A 27,145-nucleotide genomic window follows, 5' to 3' on the forward strand; every position below is an offset into this window, starting at 1 on the left:
GGAGTGGCACTACTCAGAAGGATCAGGAAGTGTGGCATTTGGAGTAGATATGACCTTCATGGAGAAAGTCATGGGGATGGGCTTTGGGGTTTGAAAAGCCAAAACCCGCCCCAGTGTCTTTCTCTTCCTGCTGCCTGCAGATCTGGGTATAGAACCCCCAGCTGCTTCTCAGCACCACATCTGCCTGCACGCTGCCATGCTTCCCACTGTGGTGACAATGGACTAAACCTCTGAAACTGTAAGCCAGCCCCAGTTAAATGCTCTCGATGATAAGAGTTGCAGTTATCATGGTCTCTTCACAGCACCAGAACACTGGCTAAGAATCAAGATTCCTGGTCCTTATCACCCCTTTAGAGTGGTTGTGAGACCCATGTAACAAACAAACAAAGGGAAGTAGGAAATCCTGGCCCCCATCTGTGCTAGCGGACATCAAAATGCAACAAATCCTCAATGCTTTCCCTTATAACTAGAGAAACCAGAAGGTCCTCAACATCTGAAGCAGTTGCCAGGAAACTGAACCAGACAAGACCCAACTCAGAACCCAGCAGCATAAGACGCTAGCGCCCAGAAGGAACCAAGGCCAACAAAGACCACAGGACAGTACAAGACCCAAGTGACTCACCTTTGGGGATGCCTAAGCGTAGATCAAGAAAAGAATCCCACAAGAGACAAACCAGCTCAGAAGGGAAATGGCTCTTGGAATTTAGTAGACACTTTACACAAAGAGGATTTATGATAAAGGAGATAAGCCCATCTCACCTCCAAGTGGTGAACAGAAGGATCAGCTAACACGAAACACATTCGTGTCCTTCAGAGGAACTCAGCTTTTGTGGGTGTGCATTTGGCTACTGCAGTTGTGTGACTGCTGCCTAGGTGTGTGTGTAGGTGCAAGCCCACACAGTGTGTCTGGAGTATAGTGTGTCAAAGTGTTGACAGAGTGAGCTAACAAGACTTCCACCTTTACATTTCTGTTTCTATGCGTTTGAGAAGGAAATTTGCATTGTTTTTACTATCGAGCAAATTGCAAGATTCTCCACGTAGGGAGAAAAAAAGGAAATTCCACCAGAGAACAAGATAGAGTCACAAACTATTCCATCCCTGCCTTTCTCACTATCCTATCCACGGTAGGAATGAAGTGGATGCTAGGAATGAGGGGTGTGTGTGTGTGTGTGTATGTGTGTGTGTGTGTGTGTGTTGGTGTTATTTGTTGGTTTTTAAATTAAGATTGTCAAATGGTACCCCATATAAATTGCTCCATATAAATTGCCTACCTTCAGACCGAAAGCCGGAAATTTCTTTGCAGTGATTCCAGAAGCTTAATCTGACTCTTTCCTGTTGCCTGACCTTGCCTAACTTTTACATATATATACATATATATCGCATACCATATTACATGTGTGTGTATGTATGTATATATATATATATGGATATAATAGCTAGTTATTCAAAAACATGGATTAAGTTTACAATTCTCCCAATAAATTATAGATGCTCTCCTAAGAGATAATAGACATGGTGGTCTTGACAAGATCTAGAAGGTAAGTCATATGTGTAGTGACTTTTGCCTCTATGCCATTAATTCTATCTCTTGGGAAGCAGAGGTAGGTAGATCTCTGTGAGTTCCGGGTCAGCCATAGTCTATGTCTTACAAAAAAACAAAAACAAACAACTGGGTCATAAGGCTCATGGGCATGCCTATGAGGGATTATGTGGATTGGGGTAACTGATGTCTGAAGCAGAAGCCTGCCTACCAGACTGAACAACAAGGGAGGAGAGCTGAGCCTAGCATGCATCGCCCTCTGCCCCATGACTGGATGTGAGGAGAGCAGCTGCCCGGTGATACAGCTGCCATGATGAAATTTATTTCTCCAAAATAAACTCCGTGTCCCTTAAACTCAGATCCTCTGTCTCAGCACCGAGAAAAGTAGCTGATACAGGCGTCCCTGCTCTACCTGCTCTGTTTCTTTTTCTCAGTCTTCCTCTTCATCCCACCTTTCCCTCCTCCTGCGACCTTCTCCTTCTACATAGTCTCTGGAGTAACAGGCTGTTATCTACTGATATTTATCTAAAACATGAGCTGTTGAGTGAGCAACAGAGATGGAGGTGAAGTACCAAGGATCATAGAATGCAGATGCCCAGGCCCCAACTCAGTCATAAGTTCCCACACACATTCTACTCCCTCCCTCCCTCTCCCCCTTCCTCCCTTACACACACACACACACACACACACACACACACACACACATTTACTTGCAAATCCCTACATTTTACATGACCCATTATTCTGTTTTCAAACTTAAAAAGTAATTAATTCTAAAATAATTCTGTTTGAAAAAAAGATAACTTGCATTCCTCTTACTCGTCTTGAACCTGGTTTTGTTGACTGTCGGGGCTGGAGTCAAAGTCTAATTGTTCTTGGTCCTGATCCTGAGAACTAGCTTCTCTCGTTTTGTCTCTAAAATACGTGTCCTGGAAAGAAAAAAAAAGTAGTGTGGACATGGACAATAGCATGGACACATGACAAAAACACTGCACTTAGCAAAAGAAGCTGCATTCATTTGTGTGAACTTCTCCAGCAGGAACCCTCAGCAGCTGCTCTGGAGGTGACACAAAGCAGGCTCGGAGGGAGGTGGCAGTTTGTGGATCAGTGCAGGGATGAGTTTTGTGTGTTTGTTCCTGGTTCAAAACTCATCTGCTGTGGGCTTCACTATATATACATTACAACTCGATTTTAAGTGTAGACTTTAAAACATCATCCTACATCACCTCTACTCCCAGAATAAAAAGACCCTCTAACCCAGAATAATACCCACAGACAGTAAAATTCTAGCCAGTGTTTGTCCTCAAAAAGTACTAGTGACGACTATCACCTCAGGTAAAGAGAAATCTTACCAGGTGCCAGGCTTGCTACAAACCTGTTTGTTTTTGTATACCTACCATGCTTTAGAAACCAGGATGGCAACATTAAGTTGGCAAACTTATTGTCCCCGTGTGGCCAGTACGTAAAAGGAACCATCAAAATCTACAACTCCCCAGGGTTTCTGTCCAGTTTGGTTCTCACCTAAGCAGAAACTGTTCAACTACTGGTTCCTGCTCAGAACAGCCCACTCCAACTACGTTTCTCTGTAGCTTTGGGGAACTCCATCCATTTTTATAAGTCTTTGCAAAGCCATTCAAACATCTGGAAGTAAAATTACTGGCTGCCGTTGTATATAATATGGCTACACTGTGTTCCTCAAGAGTATGTGGATTGAAAGTTTGGGCCCTGGCATTTCCAGGTGACAGGTAGGGTGTGATGGGAGAAGCCATCAGAACATGGAAAACCGGGAGTTCTCACTAGACCCGGGCTAGTTCTCAAGAGAGTTATTATGAATGAGCAAGCCTGGCCCCTCCCTGTGTCCTGGCTCCCAGGGATGTGCTTACTCCCTTCAGGACATATGCCCACCAACATATTGCTGTCTCCTGCAGGAGTTTGTTGTGGCAACAGAAAACATGATGGGACTGCTGTCTTAATTTTTGGTATGCGTCATGCTTGCGCTCTGGATTCCAACGATCTAGAAAGTTCCACTGCCCGTGGAAGTCACCAGTGCCAGGCCTACGTAAGAACACTGTTTGCTCACTTTTCCAAACTTGAAAGTTCCAGTTTTATGCTGCCGCATCATCCTTGTGCATCCTTACCTGTCCGATGGTGACCTTGTTGTCCGTAAGTTTTCCCACGTTTACAGAGCTGAAAGATGTCTCCAGCAAAGGCAAAAGGCGACTCTTGATCGTTGCCACACCCTCATTATGTCCTCCTAAGAGAATGGACGTGGCAGATCAGCCGGAGGACGTGGACACACACACACACACATTCGCACAAACACAAAAGGAGAGGGTTTGAAGGGTGGGGAGGCAGAAATTGCTCTCACCTTCTTGGGCTGTCAATGTGAGGATCCCGAAGAGTTGCGCCTGCACTTTGGCCACTTGTTCGATGAGTCCGATGCAGTAATTTAGGTTTTCGTCACAGGAGTTTGTCTGTAAAGTCAAACAGAAGACATCTGTACAGTTCCTTGTTTCTGGAACTGGCTGCAGATAGACGTGACTGTGTAATCCAGGGGCTACCAGGCTCTCTGCCCAAGATCTATTCCTCTGAACACACAGCTGGCATTTGGCGACTCTGTGATTGAACTCAGTTCTATACACCATAACTGGGCCTGGCAGGAAAAAAAAATCTCTTGAGCAATCCTGTTTCTAGATTTCCAGATCTACCAGGTAAATGCAGAGGAAGCATTCCCTCCTGTGGAGGAGGGGAAGTGTGAACACACAAGACCCCCAAAGCTATTGACTTGATTAACGAGAAGTGCCTGAGGAAGTTGTTTGTGGGTGTTTAACCCTCTGAGGTTTGAGGAATTACTTTCATAGCAATGATTCGACTCAGAATCCTGAAAGTTAAAAAAAAAAAATTCCCTTATGAACCTAAGAGACTCTTTACACCCCAATGCAAATTGTCACCTCATTCATCTGCTTTATCATATTGTACATAACATTCAGTTCTTGATATTATATGTGCCAAGTCTACAACTCCTTTAACAGCAGGACGGTATTATGCTGGGTGCAGGATGCTATGGGGGAGCAAGACAAAAGGAGGCCCATGGCCACTAGCAGATGACGGCAGGGAGTGTAAGGGGCATCAAGTCCACTGAAAAGCTGCTGTCTTGAAAAATCGGTGAAGGGTTCTAAAGTCTGAGAAGAAATTAAGTCAACTAGGTAGTTTGTGGGAAAGAGATGGCCGTACTGAATGTGGAACCCTTTCAGTGATGAGAATGGAAGGTCATGTAGGCCTCTTGGTTATTATTCTGTTTTGGTCTTTATTTAATGTTCATAGCTAGACCTTGAAGTGATTCCAACTTTAAGGGTGGGTATATGAACAAACAATAAACCCATGACTGTAAATTACATAGATGTTGGTTACCCAACCTTGCTGTCTGGGCCTATTTCCTGTCTCAAACTGTGGGAATACAAAGTGTTCAGAGAAAGAATCTAAACAAACTACCCAGCCCTTCGAGAAACAAAAGGCAGCTGTGAGGTGCTGTGTAGGAGCCAGGGCCCAGGAATCAGGAAGCTCTGGATTCAAATCCTACTCTCCACCAGCAAGATGAATTCTTTTAGGAAAGTATGTAAATGAGATACTGTGTCCTCGGATTTAGGAAGGAGTTGACTTTGTGTGCTAACTCAGCACAGATCCTCAATGAGAAGTGTGTCTGTGGTTTCCCACCACCTGCTTGTCTGCTGCCCAAAGGAGCATTTGTGTACACAACACAAATATTCACGGGGATATCCCAAGACAAGTTACAACATGCCCAGCTCCCCACACAAAGCACTGCTTAAGATGGCTTGAGTTACAATAGGATCACATTATTCAATTAGCCCTATCATCTGAGAAGCAGAGAAAAGATGGGAATCGAATGTACCCTGTGCAGAGCAGAGTCTTCAGATTCATTTATTCATAAGTCCCAGACTTCCTATGCCCCCCATGCCAAAGTTACTTTTAAATGAAACGTGTTGCCTGCTGTGGGTGAGCTCAGCAGCTGGGGGGAGAGGATGGAGAATGAGGAAGCAAACAGTCTATAAATGATCATCCCAGGCTATATCAAGTGTTCTGTGCGGGAAGTAAGCTAGAGGCTAAACAAAACAGGCCCTGGGGAGGAGGAAAAGAGAGCCAGGGAGGGGAGGAGAAGGGGAAAGGAGGGAAGGGGAAGGGACAATGCTATACATGGGCTACCTTTCCTATGGGAGACACACCAGCTCAGGAAAGTAAAGTCAGGCCATTCGAAGAAAGGACGGTTGAGTTGGGTTTCTCGCAACCTCAGCATGTGAGACATGCGTGCTTCCCACCACAACACTACCAAAAACAGGTAGAATCCGGACTGCTAAAGAGAGACAGGAATGGGGGTGTGGCTTTGGATGGGAGAGTGGAAACCTACAGAGGTGAGATCACAGTAATGATACAGGATGGGCAGAGGGCTCAGGGACCATCTTGTGTTTCAAGTGGACTGAGGAAGAAAAGATAACTAGTAAAGAGTAAAATGATGGCAAGAAAGGAAGGAAGGAAAGAAGGAAGGAAGGAAGGAAGGAAGGAAGGAAGGAAGAAGGACAAAGAAGGCAAAGAGGAGGGCAGCTCCAAGAAAGTAAGAACAGATCTCTATGATACCACAGTGTGTTTATACTCTCAGCCACTCTTTGGCTGCCTGACAATCAGGCTGGCGTCACAGAACTATGGTTATATGACATTTCTGTTACTAACAGCCATGTACAAGACAGTGGTTTTATAGCATCATCCAGCTTGGGTAAGTACACACTATGATACACAGCCCCAGAATTTCCCAAGGATGTCTTTCTCAACAGAGACACCCCATTATCAACTGATACACAGCCATGCTTCTGGCAAAGGATTATGGACAAGACATCTTAAACATGTCATTTAAGAGCAGTACAAGTTTGCTTCCTTCCCCTGTAGCTCTTCCAGAGGGCATGCTAGGACACCAGCCATGCTCTCTCAAGGGGAACTGAACCAGAGATGAAGAGCTGCCCTGTGACTTTTCAAGAGAAAAGTATCCTTCCCATTGAGACCCTGAGATTCGTGTATTTGTTTGTTCCTGAAGCTTGAACTGGTAGTAAAGAGATAAAGAAAAGCATAAAGTTCTTTCTAAGTTTACTGCTTAGATTGTACCCTGAAGAACGTGTTAGTTTGTTGACTGAGGAGTCGTTACGGTGGTCAGGGAGTCTGTTTGAACACACCATGGCAACACTGACAGACCTCTGTTTCAACCACAAATGCTATTCTAAACCAAACAGAAGACACGCCTCAGTAAGATCTCCTTTTCGTATGCTGATGTTGAATACCATGTTTTCAACTATTAGTGAACACATCCTTAATGGAAGAGAATAACAATAGAGCTCTTGCCATCAGTCTCATGTATTAAATAACTGATCTTTCTGGGGGCTGGGGGTCCACTGAGAGAATCCTTGCCTGTCGTGCACAAATCCCTGATTCTATTCCTATTCAGTTTCACATGTAAACTGGGCATGATGGCTCACACATGTAATCCCAGTACATGAGAGGTGAAAGCAGGAAGATTAGGAATTCAAGTTCGTCTCTAGCTACGGAATCAGGTTTGAAGCCAGCCTGGGCTACAAGAGATCCTTTTTGTTAAAAAGAATAAAAAACAAAGTTTTTGAATTGTGATGTCCTACTATCTATCATCTTACTTTAAAAGCAGTTGCATGTCTGTAATCTCAGCACTCAGGAGGCAGAGGGATTTCAAGTTAGAGGCTAACCCTGCCTATATATATAGCAAGACCCTGACTCAAAGTATATGTCATCTATCCTATCTTGAGGATAGACTATAAAGGATAGCATATTTACCGTTTGCTGCTATAATTATCAAACACACGCCTTTAGAGTCAAGCTAAGGTCATCTAACTCAAGTTAACTCCCTAGTCCACAGGACTTGGAGGGGAAATGGAGTATCCCAGAGGAAGGAGGGATCCAGTCCAGGGTTGACCCACTGAAGGCGGTGTAACATAAGGTGTTACAACTCCAAGGAGTAATTGTCATCAGAATTCAGCTCTGCTTATAAAGGGATCCTTGCCTTTTACAGAACTGACCAATACAACTATAAAGTTGTTGCCCTGTAAATTTCCGGTATTTAAACAGTACCCTCTCACAGGAGCCTTAAGGGGCATTCTTGGTGTCTTTCATCTTGTCTGCTAAATATGCCAGGTTCATTTATTCATAAATTCTCTTGCTTCAAGTATCACTTAACCCCAAACCCTCTTTCTAGAGATTGCACTTTCCCCATCACCAGACAACTAGAGCAACCAGTGTGGAGTCCAATCCCAAGTGGTCCTCTTCCTGTATTGTGCTTTCAGAGTCTCCCTCTGGGCCCTCAAACAAAGGCTGAACTCCCCCCATCCCATGGCCCCAACTCTCCAACTGCTCAGCCTCTTCTTCCCAGCTCCCACCAGTTCCCTCGGGCTTCCCTACTTGCACACATTCTTTCTCTTCTACAGAGAGAGGCTTGTCTTTAAGGCACGACTCCATTAGGGATGGCGAGACAGCTCAGCAGCAGAGAGCACTGGCTGCTCTCTGAGGACCCTGGTTCAGTTCTCAGCACTCATGGGGCGGGATCAGCACAACCAACAGTAACTGGTTTCAGAGGACCCGGTGCCCTCTTCTGTTCTCTGCCAGGACTGCACAAGCGGTGCACAGGCCAAACACTCATACACAGAAAACAAACTTTTTAAATTAAAAATGTGTAGCTCCCACTCCCAGCACCAAGCATAGACAGGCACACAACATGCTCTTTTAAAGATGCCTTGCAAAAATTCTTGTCAGGCCCCCTGATTTGTTGGCCCGTAACCATTTGCTGGCTGAGTTCAGTTTTTGCCTTGGCTCCTAGCTGAACAAAGATGGTGAGCGCCTTCTGAAAGTCACGTGTTCAGACCAAGCTGTCCTTTAAAGGTACCTGAGAGGCTCACGTTAAGCTCAGTAGCACCCGCTTGGCAAAGAGAGGCAGGGCTGTTAGCTGTCTCAGTTGTCGGCTTTAGTGTTTGGTTCTTTGGGGAACTGTTGGGAAACATTCTTTTCCTGGAGAATTTTGTAAGCACTGTTACATTGCGTATGGGTAGGAGCTGCAAACATGTCACAGCACACATGTGGAAGTCAGAAGACAACTCGTGGGAGTTGAGCTTCTCCTTCCATCATGTGGGTCCTGCGGGTGGAACTCAGGACAAGGCGTGGCAGCAGGTGACCCTACCTAAAGAAACATCTCTTCAGCCCTAAAAAAGATTGTGTCCAAATCAACAGGGAGTAGTTTCTTTCACAACCCAGAAGACTGCTAGGTGCTTTAAGATTAAACATAAACCAACACACACACACACACACACACACACATAATAGATATTATATATATTATTGGCTTTTCAAGACAGGGTTTCACTCTGTAGACCTGACTGGCTGCAAACTCACAGAGATCCATCTGCCTCTGCCTCTCAAGTGCTGGGATTAAAAAGGCTTTAGGGCATAGACTGATATTTCTAAAGACCATCAGCTGTGTTTGGAAACTGAGGCAGCGCTACCTGTGGGTAGTATTGCGCTCACACATACTCTGCACAAGCTTCATCAAGAGATGAATTAACCTCTAATACAGATTTTATCACCCTCCCCCGCACACAGTCTAAAACATAGCAATTGGTTTTGTTTTGTGTTTTCAGACCATAGTTGACTGTAGGTAACTGAAATTGAGGACGATGAACACATGGATAAAAAGAAGCCAAGGCACAGTACATGGTGAAGTCCGTCTTACAGGGTAGCTACCAGGCTGTGGGTTCAAGTGCAGCACCGCCTAAACTAAGGTGGAGAGGAGGAGGAAAGGGGGGAAGTCACACGAGGGAAATAAAAGAAAAGCTAAATGGGTATTAGCAAAAAAAAAAATCATTAATTGGAAGAAAATTGAAATTATGTGTTGTGTTTAGGATTAATATAAACCATTTATTTTTTTTAAGTAAATTTTCCCCAGGGGGGGCTTTAATTGTAAAGGATTATTCATGACATTTTTAAAATTTTTAATTCTAACTAAGCCAAATCAGTCATCAAAATCAGGCTTCCAAAGCAAATACAATTTACAGGGTTGTTTTTTTTTTTTTTTTCGTAAATGTAGTTTTCTACAGCTAGCATTTTAACTAGAGTTTTCTGCAGTGAATATTCATCTTAAGGTTTAATTCAAAATTTCTTGCTACTAACAAAACCACTTTGGGGATTACAAAGTACCTGCTTAGCAACTGACCCAAATCCAAACTACACATAACAACATATGGGATGGATTCAGGTGTAAATTAAAAAACCAAGCTGGTCTAGATTTTAAAAATCTGAGATCCACAAAGCAACGTTACATATTATTGTAATAATAAGAACTATTATTACTAGTCAATTATTATTTAATAATAATTAAAACCCCAACTATGGAGCAGCTTGAGGTGCTGAAACCCAGAGAGGCTGGCAAACATTTCTTGGCTAATTGTAGCCACATTCAGGCCTAGAAGTCAGGCCAATGTCTGTCGTCCCAGCTCACACCTCTCCCTGCTGACTCTAGGAAAAGCCCAGAGCCGCCTGCCTATTCAAGGTACTTTCATGGAATGTGAGGCAAATTCAGCATGCAGCTGTTGGAGCCAGGGTGGAGTGGGATTAGTGAAAATTGGAGTGTGCTTCTGGGTGTGGCAGAATGCTGGTGACACTGCCTTGGCAACACCTCCTGGAAGTCGCCCTGGTACCTTTCTGCCATGTTGCCAGCACGCAAAGGGCGCAACTTTTACAAATGTCCCCTTTACTATAATAATAGTTCCCGGGTGTAGGTTTAGAAACGTTCGCTCTATTAGGATACTGGATGTCCTGAAAACTGAGAACCTCACAGAAAGGAAACCCCGCAGGGAGTGGAAAGGGTACAGTAGAAAATAATTCCAAAGCAGGCAGAGAGAATGGGCGGGGGGGGGGGGGGGGGGAGGGGGGAGGGAAAGGGGAGCTGGCAGCCCGACTTGTTCCTTCTGTTGCTAGGGCCTCCGGCGTCCACGGTTACCGAACACAGGCCAACGCTCTGCGGCCGCCTGGAGTCATCCCGCCCCAGGTGAAGGGTTCCCATAGACATAGGACTTCCTTCTTTGATCTAAGTAGGAGTCTGATATGCCTGTTAGGGTATCAAGAGGTGAAGTGACCTCCTGGACGTCAGCCCCGATCGAGGCTGTGCGGGGAAACTAGGCAGTGAGAGCCCTGGGGTCTCCCGCCCAGACTCACTTTGTAGTCCTGCACCCAGAAGGAGACTCTATCCTGCAGCCCTCGAAAAGAGTCGCTTTTGGCCAGCTTCCTCACGTTGTCCGCCATCGCGCGCGCTTTTCCGCGCCTCCGACTCCGGGAGATCGAGTGGTAGAAGGGACGAGGGGGTAACCTGGGTAGGACGGTGGGGTGTTGTGGCCGCAAGGGTGTTATTTTCTGCGCAGGCTCAGAACGCAGCTGGAGTGTCCATCCTCCCCCTCGGGTCGGACCTGGCAGGGTTCGGGAAACCGAGGGGGGAGGCGCTCTGAGCCGCAGGCGCCACGCCTCATCCACTGGCCGGCCCGCTGTTCAAGCTTCCCAGCCGCCGCCCGCGGGCCAGGCCATAAATACCCCGTCGATTATTAAACAAACCTTGACGTGGCGGCCGGCTGCCAGGGACCCGCGGCTAGCGTCGGAGCAACGCCCCGCCCCCCACCCAGCTCACTCCCAGCCCGGGGACTTCGGAGAGCTGCCAAGACCGCAGCTAGGGCAACAGTGTGCAACCCGCTGGGGGGGATGTCCAGACCCCTGGGGGGCTGCTGCCCGACCCTGTGCTGGGCCTAGACCTGCCAGGAGGATAGGGGACCGCAGGACACCTGATTCTGGGTGACAGTGTGTGGCCAGGAAAGCAAGTTAACTCCGTGGGAATTTTTAGTAGACTTCCTTGGCCTTTCCTACTCTTTCACCTCTCAAGCATTTAATTCTCCGTTTGCCTATGTGAAACTGCGACTAAAATATCCGTTTTTACTACTTACATCTTTGGCTTTGTCTCTCGACCCACTCGGTGGGGCTAAGTCCATAGACTTGTACTCCATACAATGACACACGCAGCTACACAGTGAGATCTTTGCCCTAACTGTCAAGTCTTCCTCAGCATGTACAAGTGCAATCCCTTTGCCCACCTGTGTTCTGTGTGGACACTCGGGTCCCTCGGTGTACCATGCCACTCTTTTGCGGTGGGGTTGGTGGTGTCAGGATCTGTTCAAAGAAAACCTAGCTTTTGCTCCGCTTGCACGAAATTGCTTTGAAAACGGGGTTTCCACAGTGGTAAGATTTCCCAGTCGGTGAGGTGTTTGTCATGTAATCGCGAGGACCTGGGTTTGGATCTCCAGTACACACATTTAAAACAACGAGGGAGGGGGTCTCTGAGAGAGGCGACTCCTGGGACTACCGGCCAATTGGTCTGACTAATCACTGAACTCTGGGTTCAGGGAGAGACCCTGGATCAAAAAATAAGGTGAAGAGATCCAAACAACACCTACACACACACACACACACAGAGAGAGAGAGAGAGAGAGAGAGAGAGAGAGAGAGAGAGAGAGAGAGAGGAGAGAGAGAGAGAGAGAATTTACTGGTGGTATGACAAGTCACTTTGTCCTAAGTGCCAAGGCCCTTCCTTGTCCATTTAGGTCGGCATCTCCTTACCCCTTATGCTTTCTTCCACGTAAATAAAAAAACAAAAATTTTCGCTGAAGGAAAAATCAACTGGTTCCGATGGAAGCTGAAGGTAGGTTCCTCCTCTAGGAAGCAAGAAAGTCAAGGTTTCATGTGAAGTGTCAATACAGTACCAGTATGCCAGTATGCGGTCTCTCTGGGCAGACCAGAATTATTTCCCCTCATGCCCAGTTTGCTTAAGGTAAAAAAAAAATAAATTTAAATACAGAATAAAAAAGAAAAATAAGAGAAAAATTGTATTGACCCAAATACCCCCCTAATTCCAACCAAGGTTTCTGGTATACTTACTTCATCATAGAAGGGATCCCTGTCATCAACTTTTTCAGCACCACTAGCTCCATGAAATGGCAAATACACGATACTGTGGCCATGGCCATCGAAGGGGAGGGGTGTTCAGCACACAGACACTGCAGAGAGGAGCAAGGGATGTTCAGCCTTGACAGATAGCCTTCATCCTCTCAGAAGAATGGCGTGGTACGGCAGGAAGGTGGTGCCTAGGATGGGTGATATGGAAATGGAGCTTTCTCACATTTAACAGCATTTACTGGGTTTTGGTGATGACCCACCCATCCACCTTAAGGATAAGCTGGAGTCAGACTGGTTTCCTGCTCTCTGAGATCTCACGATCTGCAAGAGACAGACAACGGTAGCTCAGTGTGTAAAACACTAATTAGATAACTATACAACTAGGGACACAGTGATTTCCAGTCTTTGTGGAAGAAAGTGACCTTTAGAACCAGCTCTGTAAGGATGGAGGAGTCTACCAGACACAGGAGAGTGAATGCAGAGAAATGAAAGCTACCAGGGTAAGAAATGCAGAGTCCGCTGTGACTACAGAGTCAGAGACAAGCTGAGCATAGTCGTGGGTTTGGCTCTGATGCGCCTTTTATAACAAGAGATTGTTTATTTCACAGGCGGTGGGGAAGGCAGGCTACAAACAGAATTGTAATTGGATCTCTTCGTAGACACCATGTGGCAGGTTCTATAGGAGCTGGAACGGGACTAAGGAAGAGCTCTTAGGAAGCACAGACGATGGGAATGTGGGCCTCATCTGGAGTATTGTATAGTGAGAGTTAAAGTAAATCTATGTCAGAGATATTTGACATTGTTTTATTCAGCGAAAAAGACCAGTATTCAGTCATCAGAGCTATTTGGATTTAGTGTGTATTTCATTCCTCACATGATCAGGACTTGGAGTAACATGTAATGACATACTGCACCCAGTTTTTAAGGAGCACACAGTCTACTTAGGAGAGAACTATGTTAACAGCAAAATAACTTAAATAGAAAGGGGGTGTCATGGTGAACTGGTATAATGTCAGTTAGAACAAAACTGCTGGGAGAATTAGGGACATTGCCAAGCATGTAGCATCCTCCAAATGTTTCAGGGGGAAAAAAGCCTCAGAATAATAGCATTAGACATGCTCACATTATGCTTCTGGTTGAATGAATGAATTGGTTCTCTTTTTCAAACGACAAATGGGGGAGTGGTGGAGCGACAGCTCCGATATTAACATCTTTTGGCTGCTCTTGTAGAGGACCTGAGCTCAGCTCCCTGTACCCATAATTATGGTGGTTCATAATTGCCACTCCAGTCTCAGGGTCTAACACCCTATTCTGCCCCCCCCCCAGCACCAGGCATGCAGGGAGTGCACATCTGTATCTGCAGGCAAAACAGACAAACACATAAAATATCAGCTCTTAAAAACAGCCACAACAAGTCAAATTGGCCACAAGAATAATTGGGTGTCCTGTTAGCAATGAGGAATCCAAGGAAAGCAAATCTTCAGACAGCCAAAAGGCATCTGACTTCAGGAAAATGTATTATCAAAGCACCTATGTGAAGATAGGTTAGGAAAAAGGTGGGCTTCTTATCTTAAAACTCGGAATATCGGGCAGCTCTGGAAGACTTTTAGTAAGCTTCATTATTGTGTGTGATTGAGACATAGGCCTTCAACACTGCAGACTAAAACCCTACACAAGATTAGAAACAGAGGACTCATACTACTGACTGTAGCCTCCAAAGGCTCCAAAGAGACGTTTGATGGGTTCTTGGGGACACAAAGGAGAACGTCTTTCGGTGAAAAAGGAAAAGACCTTTTGAGCACAGTAAAAGGAGAAGCACGGGAACCCAGGACCAGTCAAAGTTGATTCATGGGACGAGAGCCGAACTATTACGAAGATACTACTAATTCCCAACCCTGTGCGTTGTATTTATAGTCTTCCTGCCTAAAATGCAGGCATGCTATGGAGATGGAGCCAGTTGGTATAAGCAGTCGGGGAAGAAGGGATGAGCAGGAAAATGACCACATAGGCGCAGCCCTTACCCCAAGTTAGAAATGAGAAGGAAAAAAGGTTAAAAGATATTTGTTAGGTGACAGCGTCTATTTAAACTCCACACTCATCAAAAGTAGACAGAGCAGCGAATGGACTGGCTACAAAAGCAAAATGACTAAGGTCCCGGGGAAAAGAAGCTGAGTGGAGCATTCCCCTTGGGGCGTGGGTAGGGGGTGGGGGGTTTGGGTGGGGCATGGTACTTTCTAGAAGCTATTCATGACCTGAGGAACAGTTTTTGGACGTTGGACGCTGCTCAGTCTACTGTTTTCCTTTTGACTTAAGGGATTGTTAGAGCAGAGAACAACCAGTGTGCACCTGTTCCCTGCACCTCCGAATGTCTTCCAGGTGCTCACTGTGTGTCAAATAGGTCCCTAAGGAGCTAATTATGGTCATCACGTCTCCAACATTGTATTGGCAGACAACCTGCCTCTAATGCCTCAAAGAAAGAGTGCCAGACTTGACCACAGTCTTCCCGGAGTCTTCCTAGTTTGAATTAACTGCCTAACTTCTGTCTCCTTGGTCTGCACCCAAACCTCGCCCACGAGTACTCTCACTGACACCTCTTGCCCTCTCAAGCCGTCACAACATGGTACAGCATTCCACAATGGAAAGTGTGTGGAAGGGAAAGACATGTTTTGGACTTTGAGGGCGTCCTTTCCAAGGAATTTGAGGACGCCTCAGAGGGCGTACCATCCCTGCCACACCCGTCCAACCCTCGCTGCTCACTGTCGCGAGGGACCCGCCTCCGCGGATCTGAGCCAACCCAGGACTCCTTGGCCCACTCCGGATTTCTCTCGGGGGCGTGGCAGGGGCGCGGCGGGGCGTGGCCACCGGGGGTGTGAGCCCCACCCCTGTGCCAGAGCGCAAGCGCGGGCTGCGGCGGGTCAAGATGGCGGCAGCGGCGGCGGCTGCGGCGGCGACTGAGCAGGTCTGTGAGCCTGCTGAGGCCGAGGGCTTGGGGAGTGGGATGGCCGGGTCGTCCCCACGGAGGGCGGGGACGAGGGCCCGAGGGTTGGGCTGGGGCGGCGAGGCGGGGTGGCAGGGCGGGACGGGGCGGGGCGGGGCGGGGCGGCGGGAGCTGTCCGCAGCCAAGATGCTGGCCAAGGCCGGGCGGGAACCTGGACAGCAGCTCCGGGCCGGTGAGAGCAGTTGTCCCTCGGCGGGAGTGACAGTCACTGGCCTGCGCAGCCTGCGCCTGGACCTCTCTCTCCGCACCCTGCAACCGTGCGGATAAAAATAACGTCTACTGCGGCCGGGAGACTGCAGCCAAGTCGTGGTCAGCTGTTGCCTGGCGTGGATCGGGGCCAGGTCTTGTTTCTGCCATGTCCGATGTGCACACAGCCCAGATCTCCCCTCCCACTTTGCTTTCTCGGCGATTCAGTCACCGACATAAAACTGACCCGTGTCCAGTGGGTTTAGGATTACTTTTAAGAAATGCATTATCAAATATTTTCTGGTCCTCGTTGGAAGCCGAGAATAGTTTAGAAGGCGTCCCCTCAAATAGCAAGATGTACTTTATTTTAGCATTTGCATACGTGTATGTGTGTGAGATGTGTGAATGCATGCACATGCATGTAGTTGCCAGAGTCACATTATAATCAAAACAATTTTTGTAGTCACTTCTTTACTGTTGTTTCCCTTTTAAAATAACCAGTTAGATAGCTTCTCTTTAAAAGTCCCATTCTTCAACATCATTGATTTTTTTTAAAAAGTGAGTTGAGTTGCCAATACTTAGTTGACTTTGGGGAATTTTTTCTTAGGTGGCTAACATTTTAGAGACCTGTTAGGTATATGTTCCCGGAGGACTCGTCTAAGGGGTAGAAAAAAGTAGACATGAAATCTTTTCTAGCGCCTAAAAGTCAAACGGCCAAACATCGAACAAGTCAGCAGAGTCACAACAGAATGCCAAGGGGCAAACGAAGCTGAAAGGGGACAACGTGAACTGCTGGGACTGAAGCCATTCCCGGCTTTTCCTAGTTTACACCGTAGCTAAATCATCCTCGGAGGTAGTCGAGGCTGTTGTTCTGCGCATGCGTCTTGATGTTCTGAGGGTCTGTGCCTACCATTAAAAGGCTACAGTCATCTGCTCATGTGGCTGCCCTAACCAGAGCAGGACTGTCTGGTGGGAGCTAAGGAGAAACACGCCTTGGGCTTAGTGACCTGGTGTCCTCGACTTTATAGATTTGAACAGAAAGACTTGCTTCTGTGCTCGGGGTCCCACCTGTTCTGTTTGGAAGGCATGGTAGACGCCTTTGTGTTAGTCACCAGGTCCTGGCAGTTCTGCCACTTAAAGCTTCACTTTCCAGAGCCAAGGAAATGTGCTGGCATCTTCTCCAACTCCTCTCTTTCAGCCCTTCTCATCTGGGACATAGTTTCATGTCCATGCAAATGTCTTCAGTAGGGGCTGGCAAGATGGCGTGGTGGATAAAGGTGCTGGCCATGGGGCCTGGCAACTTAAGTTCCCGAGTTCAATCCTCAGAACCCACATGGTGAAATAAGAGGACCAGTTCCCAAAAGTTGTCCTCTGATCTACACACACACACACACACACACACACACACACACACAATAAAAGAATAAAGAAATGCAAAAGAAGAGGAAGAGGAAGATTGGAGGAGTGGAAGGGGGAGAAGGAAGATGAGGAGGGAGAGGGAAGAGGAGTCCACCAGCGGCAGCAGCGGCAGCAGCGCCACCCAGTGGCAGCAGCGGCAGCAGCGCCACCCAGTGGCAGCAGCGGCAGCAGCGCCACCCAGTGGCAGCAGCGGCAGCAGCGCAGCGCCTCAGTAGTTCCGCACCGCCCCCAGGATAAAGCCCACCTCCTGTACAGTGGTGCTTGTGTTGTTTACCGCATCTCTCACTTCATTTTCCCCTCATTCATGTATCTATCCCTCCTCGGTTTAGTCCCTCATTCCCTCAGACCTCCTTTCCTGCATAATCTGAAAGAGTCTGCTTACCTCTGTCAAGTGTTATTTAACCTTGAGTGTGCAGAAATATGCATCTTTTGTGCTCAGCAACTGCCAGTGAGTCTCCACCGTGCTAAGAGCTGTCTCGGCCTGCCTCTGCTTTCCACCTCTCTTCTCCCAACGTTGCTGATCTGACCCATCTGTTCCTCCCATTTTCCCAACAACTCCAAAGTGTCCCAACTGCCCCATTTGAACTCTGAAGCACATATTGTCTATACTACTGATTTTGGCACCCGGACATACAGAGTGTGTGTCATATAACACACAATGCAGGTCTGTAATACCTACGATAAGGATCATGTCTTCCTATCTTATGCTCCTACTTATCGTGATAGTGTTTAAGCATACAGTTCTTAGTATGTGCCTCCTGCAATGTGAACTGCCTCAGAACTCTGAAAAAATATGAGAACTGGGCAGTGCCCATTTCTGCTACTTCTTCTGTATGTGTATCACATGATTGCTTAATGTCACTTAGCTGTGGTCAAGCTCAGAAGTTCTCAAGTTTTCTGATCCTAGATTATATTTGTGCTCTTAAATACCTGTTGATATTTACCATCTTAGAAATTAAAACTGAGAAATTGTGAAAGCATAGGAATGCCCAAGCAAACATTTCATTAACTCTTAGAACAATCACACTATCATAAATGGTCACGTAGCCTCCGGAAACACCATTATTCATTCAAAAGAGTGGCAGAGTAAAAAATATTATTATTACTTTTAAAATGTGTCTGACATTTCAGACCTTGAAGAGAGTTCAGTGGGCACCCCTAAACATACATACTCATGCGACTGCCACCAAACATTTTGAAAACTGCTGGTCTAGAATAATGTAGGTTTTAATTGGTTGAGTTATAAGTAGCAATCTGTGTCAATCATTCCAAATTGTTTTCACATAAATGAAAAATATGTAAGTAAAAATTTATTAAGTCTTAGTAAAAATAAGAATGCCCACTGCACTATGTGCATATGCCAACTCTGCCCAGAAACAGGCTGTGCCTACATTGACAGTAGGATGACGGAAAGCAGAGGGAGCGTGTCCTATGTGACAGCAGCCTTGACATCTACAGTCCGACCTGGCTTGTAGTGTATTCGTGGAACATCTGTCAACAGCCAGTTCAGCTTTCTTTAATTGTGAGTTTGAATTTAATAAATACAGCAACAGAGAATGTAGCTGTTCCGTTCTCTCTTGTTTTTTTTTTTTTTTTTTTTTTTTTTTTTTTTTTTTTTTTTTTTAGCAAAGTTCCAATGGGCCAGTGAAGAAATCCATGCGGGAGAAGGCTGTGGAGCGAAGAAATGTCAACAAAGAGCACAACAGCAACTTTAAAGCTGGCTATATTCCTATCGACGAAGATCGTCTCCATAAAACAGGGTTGAGAGGAAGAAAGGGCAACTTAGCCATCTGTGTGATTATCCTCCTCTTTATCCTGGCTGTCATCAATCTACTCGTGAGTATGTGGGGCAGAGTATTGCCTCTTAAGTTACCTTGGGGCAGGAAAATCTCTATGAGTTCAAGGCCAGCCTGGTCTACGCAGTGAGTTCTAGGATAGCCAGGGCTAAAGAGTGAAATGCTGTTGCAGGAGAGAGAGAGAGAAAGAGAGAGAGAGAGAGAGAGAGAACAGAGGAGAGAGGAGAGAGAGAGAGAGAGGACAGGAGAGAGGAGTAGAGGGAGAGGGGGAGAAAGAAGGAAGGAAGGGATGGAGGGAGGGAAAGAGAGGGAGAGAGAATGAGAACAGAAAGAAGGAAAAGAGAAGCTGGGCGGTGGTGGTGCACACTTTTAATCCCAGCACTCGGGAGGCAGAGGCAGGCAGATCTCTGTGAGTTCGAGACCAGCCTGATCTACAAGAGCTAGTTCCAGGACAGGCTTCAAAACCACAGAGAAACCCTGTCTCGAAAAAAAAAAATTCTCTAGAAAAACTGAAACCATTCTGGGTTCAGTGTGATATATTTTAAGAGAGAGGGTAGCAGAAGCAGAGAAGCAGACAGACAGATCATGCTATCACTATATCCAGTTTTAAGAAAACTGCAAATAAAGAAAAGATTCAAAACTTCCTAGAGAGGAGAAAAGTATGTTGTGTAGGATGAATCAAAAGCAAATTGGCTCTGGACCTCTTGTGAGCATTAGAAACAGCAAGGTAATAAAGTCTTTGTCTTAAGAGGTCAGAAACATGGCTAACCAGATCATCCCACAAATGTGAGGAATTATACAGGCAGTGTCTTACCATACACATGCGCCAAACAGCCACTGGGCTGCCAATAGAAAGCTCTAAAGCAAGTATTTCCAAGGTGGAGATACAGGAAGCCGGGCATCTCACATGGGAGAAAGCAGGAGAGGAAAGGAAAGTTCCCAGTTCCATCATATTGGCAGCCTAGAGACTGGCTGTTCTCAATGGAACGAAAAGGCCAGGTCCAGGAAAATAAACTAGAAGAGAAAAACAGAACTGATGTCATCTGAGCAGCTCAGTAAACGTGTCTCTCTTTCAGATTACCCTTGTCATCTGGGCTGTGATTCGCATCGGGCCAAACGGCTGTGACAGCATGGAGTTCCATGAAAGCGGCCTGCTGCGGTTCAAGCAAGTGTCTGACATGGGTGTCATCCGCCCGCTTTATAAGAGCACGGTGGGAGGAAGGAGGAATGAAAATCTGGTCATCACTGGCAACAACCAGCCAGTAAGTTTCCCCACTAAGGAAGTGTGTGGATGGGAGAGAGGTGAAGGCAGCATTCCTCATGAAAACCTACAGTTGAGTACTGGAAAATACTATCTTCTTGTTAAAATGATGTATCATATGTACAAGCATTTTCACGTTTATAAATACCCAATGGCCAATAACATTTAGCTGTATAATTTCACCGTGGGTTTTCCCCACAGGAAGCACTGACTGGTGTGATTAGTGTAAGAGCATGTAGGTCCATGTGACACAGCCATCAAAGGCACCTTCCCAGGTCAGACGGTCCAGGTTCCTGGAATCAGAAAGAGAAATGCTGCTCAGTGGCACACGAGGCCCAGTGGCTGCTAAAACACAGGCTTTAAACCGAATGAACCTCAGGGGTGTTTCCTCACCTCCGCACTGACCATCTGGGGCCCAAGCCCTGTTCCTATGACCTGTTTTTTTGTACAGTGGGTCTTATAACAGCAAAGGAAGGCACACTTTTTAATTTTATCCTTCATTTTAAAGTTAGTTATATATTAGCCAGTCTTATGGACAGGTGCAGTTAAAAGAGTTTAAAGTCTGGCTCTTATTGTCATTTTTGTTTTGTAGTGTTCTAAAAATAATAGTCTTCATGAACTTTGTGCATTCTTTGAAAAGATACTCACAATAAAGCATTTTTCTGAAGATTGTTTTTCAGCAAGGGACGACCAAACTGAGTGTAGAAAAGAACAGAACGTCTATCACCAGTGACATTGGAATGCAATTTTTTGACCCAAGGACACAAAATGTCTTATTCAGCACGGACTATGAGAATCATGAGTTCCAGCTGCCAAGCGGAGTGAAAAGTCTGAACGTTCAGAAAGCGTCTACCGAAAGGGTATGGCTATTCTTTGAGCATTGCTAGCGGGGAATTTGTCTGCAGCTACTCTTTGGGGGAGGGTTTAGGATGCCTGCGAACACAGCCTCCAGACATCCAAGGGATGCTTCTAGCCCTGCCCTTAGCCTGCAGGAGCACTAGTAAGTCCTCTCTTTATGTTAACTCCCACAATTATAAAACTGCCCTTTATAGCCCATCTAGAACTTTTACTTCTCTGTGACAACAATTCTCACTTTAACTGACAAACTCTTTTCAGCATGTGTTTTCATCTTTAGATTACCAGCAATGCCACCAGTGATTTAAATATCAAAGTTGACGGGCGTGCAATTGTGCGTGGCAATGAAGGCGTGTTCATCATGGGCAAAACCATTGAATTTCACATGGGGGGCAATGTAGAGTTAAAGGCTGTGAGTATTGTTTGTGTATGAATTTAAGAAATTATTTTGGAATAGTTTATAATTACATGTAGAATAATATGTAATTGTAGCATGAATAATAAAAACCCAGAGTCAGATTTTGGAGTTTAACCTGAAGGTCAGAAAAGCAAAACAGCCATCCACTGGCTCTTATCCTCTACCTCTGTCCGAAAGGTGATCCTGCCTCCAGGAATCTTAGACTGGGACTGTGTGTGAGAGCTGTCTCCTCCCATCTTAGACCCCTTTCTGTTGCTGAGATTAAAAGCATGCTCCACTACTGCCCGGTTTCTATGTCAATTCATGTGGCTTCTGGCATTAAAGGTGTGTGTCACCACTGTCTCGTCTGTAAGGCTGACCAGTGGGGCTGTTTTACTCTCTGATCTTCAGGCAAGCATTATTTATTAAAATACAAACGAAATATCACACATACAATTACTGAAAATTATTTTTGTCATGATGAGATGTTTCAAATGGATTGTAAAATGAAAGAAGGTTATAAGTAATTTGTAAAATATTTTCTTTCAGAATATGTGCATGTTTATAAAATCTGAAAGGATGTGGAAAATGTTAGCAATATTTAGCTAACAGTGATAGAATAACAGATGATTTCATTTTTACTTCTGCTTGTTTGTATTTTTTATATTATTTTAAAGGGCAGTTGACACTAAAGGTCGGAGGAGTGAGGTCTGAGCCCTTTGTATCCAGAACATGCCTAAGTTTCTGAATCTTCCATCTGCCCACCAGAAAATGCTAACACTATTCTGCCTTGTCCATGTGACAAATCTTAAAATTGTCTGAAGTAGTCGTACATACTAGTTTCTAGTATTGAAAAGATATTTAGCTTTGTAAGTTAGTTGATATCAATAGCTAGATTTAAAGTATATAAGCTAATCATTAGCAATAATTTTGTCAAACTACCTTTTACATTTTATTTTTAATGAGCATATAATATACATATTTATTGGGTATATTGTATGTTTTTATTCATGTACACATGATCAGACTGGGGAATTAACATACACATCATCTCAGATATCTGCCACCTCTCAGATTAAGAGCATTCAGAATGGTCTCTCCTAATTGTTTTTACCTCTACAAACACTGTTAACTTAGTCACCCTATGTTACAATGTATTGTGAACACTGTTACAGTTTCAAGAAAGTACACTTAAATGACCACAAGATGGCAGCATGGAAACAAAATTTGAACCGGATCCTTGACAACTTGGAACTTTATTTCAGAATAATCTATGCAGATATGCCAAAACAAAATAAACTCAGAACTATGAAATGGTCTGTTCCAAGCATTTCAGACAAAAGCTGCCATTCGGTCTGTATATAGCAGGACCCCTTCCCGCTGTTTTTATTGCCACTCCCATTGATTTCAGCCCCTCCCTAAAGTGACGACTTTCATGCTTACATGGATGGCACTCTCTAAGACCTAGGATAGGTCTGGCACATGGCAGCATTTAGTAACTATTCGTTAATGCGAGGGAAGGGAAGAAGGGAGCCGGGAGAGAAGTAGAAACTTACTGGTCCCTAAAGGAAAGGGTCTTGAGAGGCTGAGATGGCTCAATTGGTGAAGTGCTTCCAAACCGTCACGTGGACCTGCATTCAGAACCCAAATAAGACGGCAGTGGCATGTGCCCATAATCCTATTCTCAGGATGTAGAGGCCGCTGGATCAGACAGCCTAGCCTACTTGCTGAGTTCCAGTTTCAGTGAGGGAAAGACCTCACCACATCAAGTATGAGAGCCGTTTACAAAGACACATGTTCAACCTCTGACCTCCATATGCGCGCGCGCACACACACACACACACACACACACACACACAGAGAGAGAGAGAGAGAGAGAGAGAGAGAGTCTTAAGAGCCTACAGTATAAAATGACTCTGTAGCTACGAGTTAAAAGAAGAAACCTTCAGTTTCTTTGGAATTCTGATCTAATAAATTACATAGTTTTAATCTTTAATTGAATTTCTATTAACTAAAATTAGTTTCCTATAAGAGAACCCCCCCCCCATATCAACATTAGTAACTTAAAAAAAAAAGAATCTCTGGAGTCAGAAAGTGAAAATTACCCAAGACTGTCCCCATCAGTCACACTATGAGGGACGTGATTTGGACTAGTGTTGGCATATCTGTTGACTCACAATCACTCTTGAATCCTCAGTGTGTATTTGGCTTTGCGATGGCCATGGTTGTTCTGATCGTGACTTTACCCTCCCGCCGCCTCCCTTCCCTTTGATATTTCACAAGTTTTGTCTAGTTTGATAACTTTCGTCTGTGTCCATTTTGTGGAGGTAGCTGAACCATATTCCCGTCCTCCTAGGAAAACAGCATCATCCTCAATGGAAGCGTGATGGTCAGCCCAACACGCATGCCCAGTTCCTCCAGCGGGGACGCGTCGGGGAGCGGCGACTGGGTGCGCTACAAGCTCTGCATGTGTGCAGACGGCACGCTCTTCAAGGTGCAAGTGACAGGCCACAACATGGGCTGCCAGGTGGCAGACAACCCTTGTGGGAACACTCATTAGAAGATCCACCCCAGGGTCAGTGTGTTCGGATCTCAACTTGATCTGTTCTTCGTAAGAATGCATGTGAACCATGTTTGTACAGTTTGCGATGACCTGTGATTGATTGACTGGGGAGCACCCTGTGTGTATTACGTACTCTCCGTATTTAAGGGACTTTTGAGTGCCTAAATTCTAATACGCTTTATTAAGTTGCACTGATACAAAAGTGACAGTTCTCTAAAATAATTATGAGAAATTAATAAAATCAAAAGTAATCTTGGAAGTATTTTAACATCTTTTGACTAAAGGACAAAGGACTGAAGGGATAAGATTGTAAGTAAGCCTTTGGTTATTTTTATCAGGGGGGAGAGATGTTTGAAAGGCACAACATCACTGTCTGTGCTCTGTCTTTTTAGCTTTTAAGGGGGAAGGCACAGGTTTTTGCATTAACCCAAAGCCACATTTTCACAAACAAGTCACAGAAGAACCTTCCATATATGAGCTGGTAAGAAACTGTGTTTCCTTAGCTTTGCACTACAGAAAATACTCTGTGGTGGAATGCTTACTTGAAATAATGATACGTGTAAGTACCCGCGCTGTGTAAACATCAGACCCAATCCCAGTTCTCACTTGTATGTGGGGACAGTAGCTGTCATCGCTGGGCCTCTTCTTCCGCAGTACTGCGCTGGGCATTGTGTGTGTGACCTCCAGGTCTCACTGCGCCTCTCTCAGTAAGTGCTTCAGTTCCAGCTTCACCCGTCAAGAGAGCGAAAGTCAGAGAAGTTGTGGAACCTGCCCCACACCACATAGGAAAGAATGGACTCAGGATTGGAAGTCAAGTACAATGCTGAACTAGATGAACTTGATTCCAAATGTGTTCCTGCCTTTTATACTCTACACTGAATGTTCAATTATTTAAAACTCCCAGAAGATGGGAAAAGCCTAATTCCTATTTACCTAATAGGTAAAAATCAAATGTGTGTGCTATTCTAGTTAAAATACTAACCTATTAGCAAAACATGACCAATCACTGTCAGATTTTTAATTATCTTGAGCCAATTCCAAGTTGTGTTTCAATGGACAGATCTGCTTGGTCTGCCTGCCATATGGGAGCACCTGAATGAGTTACAGAGAGGTCAGCATACTTTTCCTTAAGCCCCAGGAGAGCTGAGTGGAAAGCAGGGAGGCTAGGCCTCAACAAGCCCTGCTGCCCCGATGCATTTCCTCCGCTGTCCCACACCAGCCTCATCCTTAGAGACTCGTGTGCAGTAGGACAAGGGTGCTGCAGCGGGAGATGGTGCGGGTGCTTTATCTCTGCTCCTCATCTCCCTGTCTCGTTTTAGCTATTTACAGCCCTCAAGGCAGTTGGTTCTTAATGTGGTTTATACTTGGTCTGAAAGGAATTTCTGGTATTACCAAGATACATGGAATGAGGACCCAGAGTACATAGCTGTAAAGTAGACAGCAGGGAGAGATGACGGACCTAGCTACACAGGCTGACCCTTGCATTCTGTCATGGTCACTTAGAATATAAGAAAATCAATATAGAAAACAGTGTGTGTTCAATATTGTCACAGTTTTGTCAAGTGGAAAAACTGAATACCGTATAGATTGTGAACTCAGGCTGGGGTAAGAACTGACTTGAGACCTGACACTGAGTGCAGGTTTTAGATGTAAAGGAAGAGAGTGGTTTATACCTCTGGATACATTCAAGTATTGTTTAATAACTAAAAAATGCTCAGAAAAATCATGTTTGGAATTCTCATTTTCATGCTAAGTTGTGCATTTGTTATGTATTCTCTTTGCATTTGTTTTGAGAATTTCTTTAAATAAATATTTTTACTAAAACCACAGAACACTATATTACTAAGTATTATTTACTAAATACAATTAATGAAAAAAATGTATTTTTGCATTTCCTTGAGAAACACTTGTATTTCGATACGTCTCCATTGAGCTCTTTGCTGTGAGAGGGCATCCTTGTGTTCTGTGGAATACACTGCAAGTGCACCCACACTCACCTGGAAGCTCTGCGGAGGAGCCAAGCAAGATCAAGTCCTCTTGGTGCACAGCGAAGCCACGCTGCTCACGCTGGCCGTCAGGCGGCGCTGCCTGCTCATCTGTTCATTTCTTCTGTTTGAACTGACTGCAGGGAGAGGACGTGCTGCAGCGGCCTCACGGGAAGCAGATGCAAGAAGAAAACGGACAAACATTTATTTAAGTAAGGACAATGTTTTAGAGGTGGCTATCAACGCGAAGAGGCAGAAGAAATAAACATAAGGTTCCTTAGAGACTGTCCAGTGAACAGAGAGGAAAATACACAACCCAAAGCAGGACCTGGCGGCCATCTTCTGCAATCCTTTAAAATATACTGTATTGGCAATCTTTTTGCATTGTAACAGAAGCAAAATAAACCTCGTGTGATCGTTTTAATGATGGAAGAGTTTCTACCTGGTTTTGGTGAGTGTTTTTAAGGGGTTAGAATGGTGGCCTTAAACTTGAGGAGGAGACCACTGAAGGGCTGGTCACTGGGGTCTTTTGAAAGATGTTAAGAGGGCCAAAGGTTACAAGCCCTGCCACACCAAAATAACCCTATACTGTGTTTCAGAGTGATGATCTCTGTTTACAGCACAGTTCCGTGAACTTTGGTGTCAGTCTCTTAATGACTTTATTAAGGAGCTTCTACTTCAGCACAACACAGAGTCTAAATCTCAGCGACCTGTTTATGTGGCCGCTCTGGAGTCAGAAACCTGCGCATTTCCAGTTTAGACAGTCTCATCTTCTATGCCTTCCAAGAGGCTTCCCCCCAGTGGACCAAGGAGAGAGCCAGAAGATGAAAGGGTGGGGGCTGGTAGCAGAGCTGGGGAACATGGGCGGAGCCTCAAGGGACAGATCTGAAATCCCCACATGGCTGGATCAGCTGGAGACAGAGCAGTTAGAGGCCGCTTGAGGATCCTGAGGTAGGCCTGGCGCGGAGTCCTGTCCTCCTCAGGTCTCGTTCCCCGGAGAGCCTCACTATTTGATTCCCTTTTCCCACTTCCTTACAGAAGAGTCCATCTCTTCTCTAGTTTGTCCTGTCGCCTTCTC

At 45.4% G+C, this 27,145-nt stretch overlaps 3 protein-coding genes across 4 annotated transcripts in view; 2 read left to right on the top strand and 1 right to left on the bottom strand.

Moving 5' to 3' along the window:
• Positions 1 to 10,958, bottom strand: part of Spata18 (spermatogenesis associated 18) — a 30,898-nt gene extending 19,940 nt beyond the window's left edge. Inside the window, exons 1-4 of the mRNA XM_041671553.1 lie at positions 10,829 to 10,958; positions 3,909 to 4,014; positions 3,679 to 3,794; positions 2,360 to 2,469 (exon numbers count right to left, since the gene is read on the bottom strand). Coding sequence (XP_041527487.1) covers positions 2,360 to 2,469; positions 3,679 to 3,794; positions 3,909 to 4,014; positions 10,829 to 10,915 — 419 coding nt within the window. The 5' untranslated portion in view covers positions 10,916 to 10,958. The remainder of the gene's footprint in view (positions 1 to 2,359; positions 2,470 to 3,678; positions 3,795 to 3,908; positions 4,015 to 10,828) is intronic.
• Positions 10,959 to 15,487: 4,529 nt separating this feature from the next.
• On the top strand, positions 15,488 to 26,499 carry Sgcb (sarcoglycan beta). Of its 2 annotated transcripts, XM_041671236.1 has the most exons (7): positions 15,488 to 15,566; positions 18,837 to 19,046; positions 20,083 to 20,268; positions 20,936 to 21,127; positions 21,403 to 21,534; positions 23,876 to 24,094; positions 26,211 to 26,499. In XM_041671236.1, exons 1-6 carry the CDS (start codon positions 15,528 to 15,530, stop codon positions 24,077 to 24,079), a joined length of 963 nt encoding a protein of 320 aa, XP_041527170.1. In that variant the 5' UTR covers positions 15,488 to 15,527; the 3' UTR covers positions 24,080 to 24,094; positions 26,211 to 26,499. The 2 variants fall into 2 exon arrangements, with proteins under 2 accessions (XP_041527170.1, XP_041527169.1); XM_041671235.1 differs by having other exon boundaries at positions 23,876 to 26,499.
• Positions 26,429 to 27,145, top strand: part of Lrrc66 (leucine rich repeat containing 66) — a 38,236-nt gene continuing 37,519 nt past the window's right edge. Inside the window, 1 exon segment of the mRNA XM_041671233.1 lies at positions 26,429 to 26,518. Coding sequence (XP_041527167.1) covers positions 26,491 to 26,518 — 28 coding nt within the window. The 5' untranslated portion in view covers positions 26,429 to 26,490.

This window comes from Microtus oregoni, unplaced genomic scaffold (assembly GCF_018167655.1).
Source record: "Microtus oregoni isolate MIOR12 unplaced genomic scaffold, Mior012 000021F_ref0000039, whole genome shotgun sequence".
In the NCBI taxonomy this organism is placed as follows: domain Eukaryota; kingdom Metazoa; phylum Chordata; class Mammalia; order Rodentia; family Cricetidae; genus Microtus; species Microtus oregoni.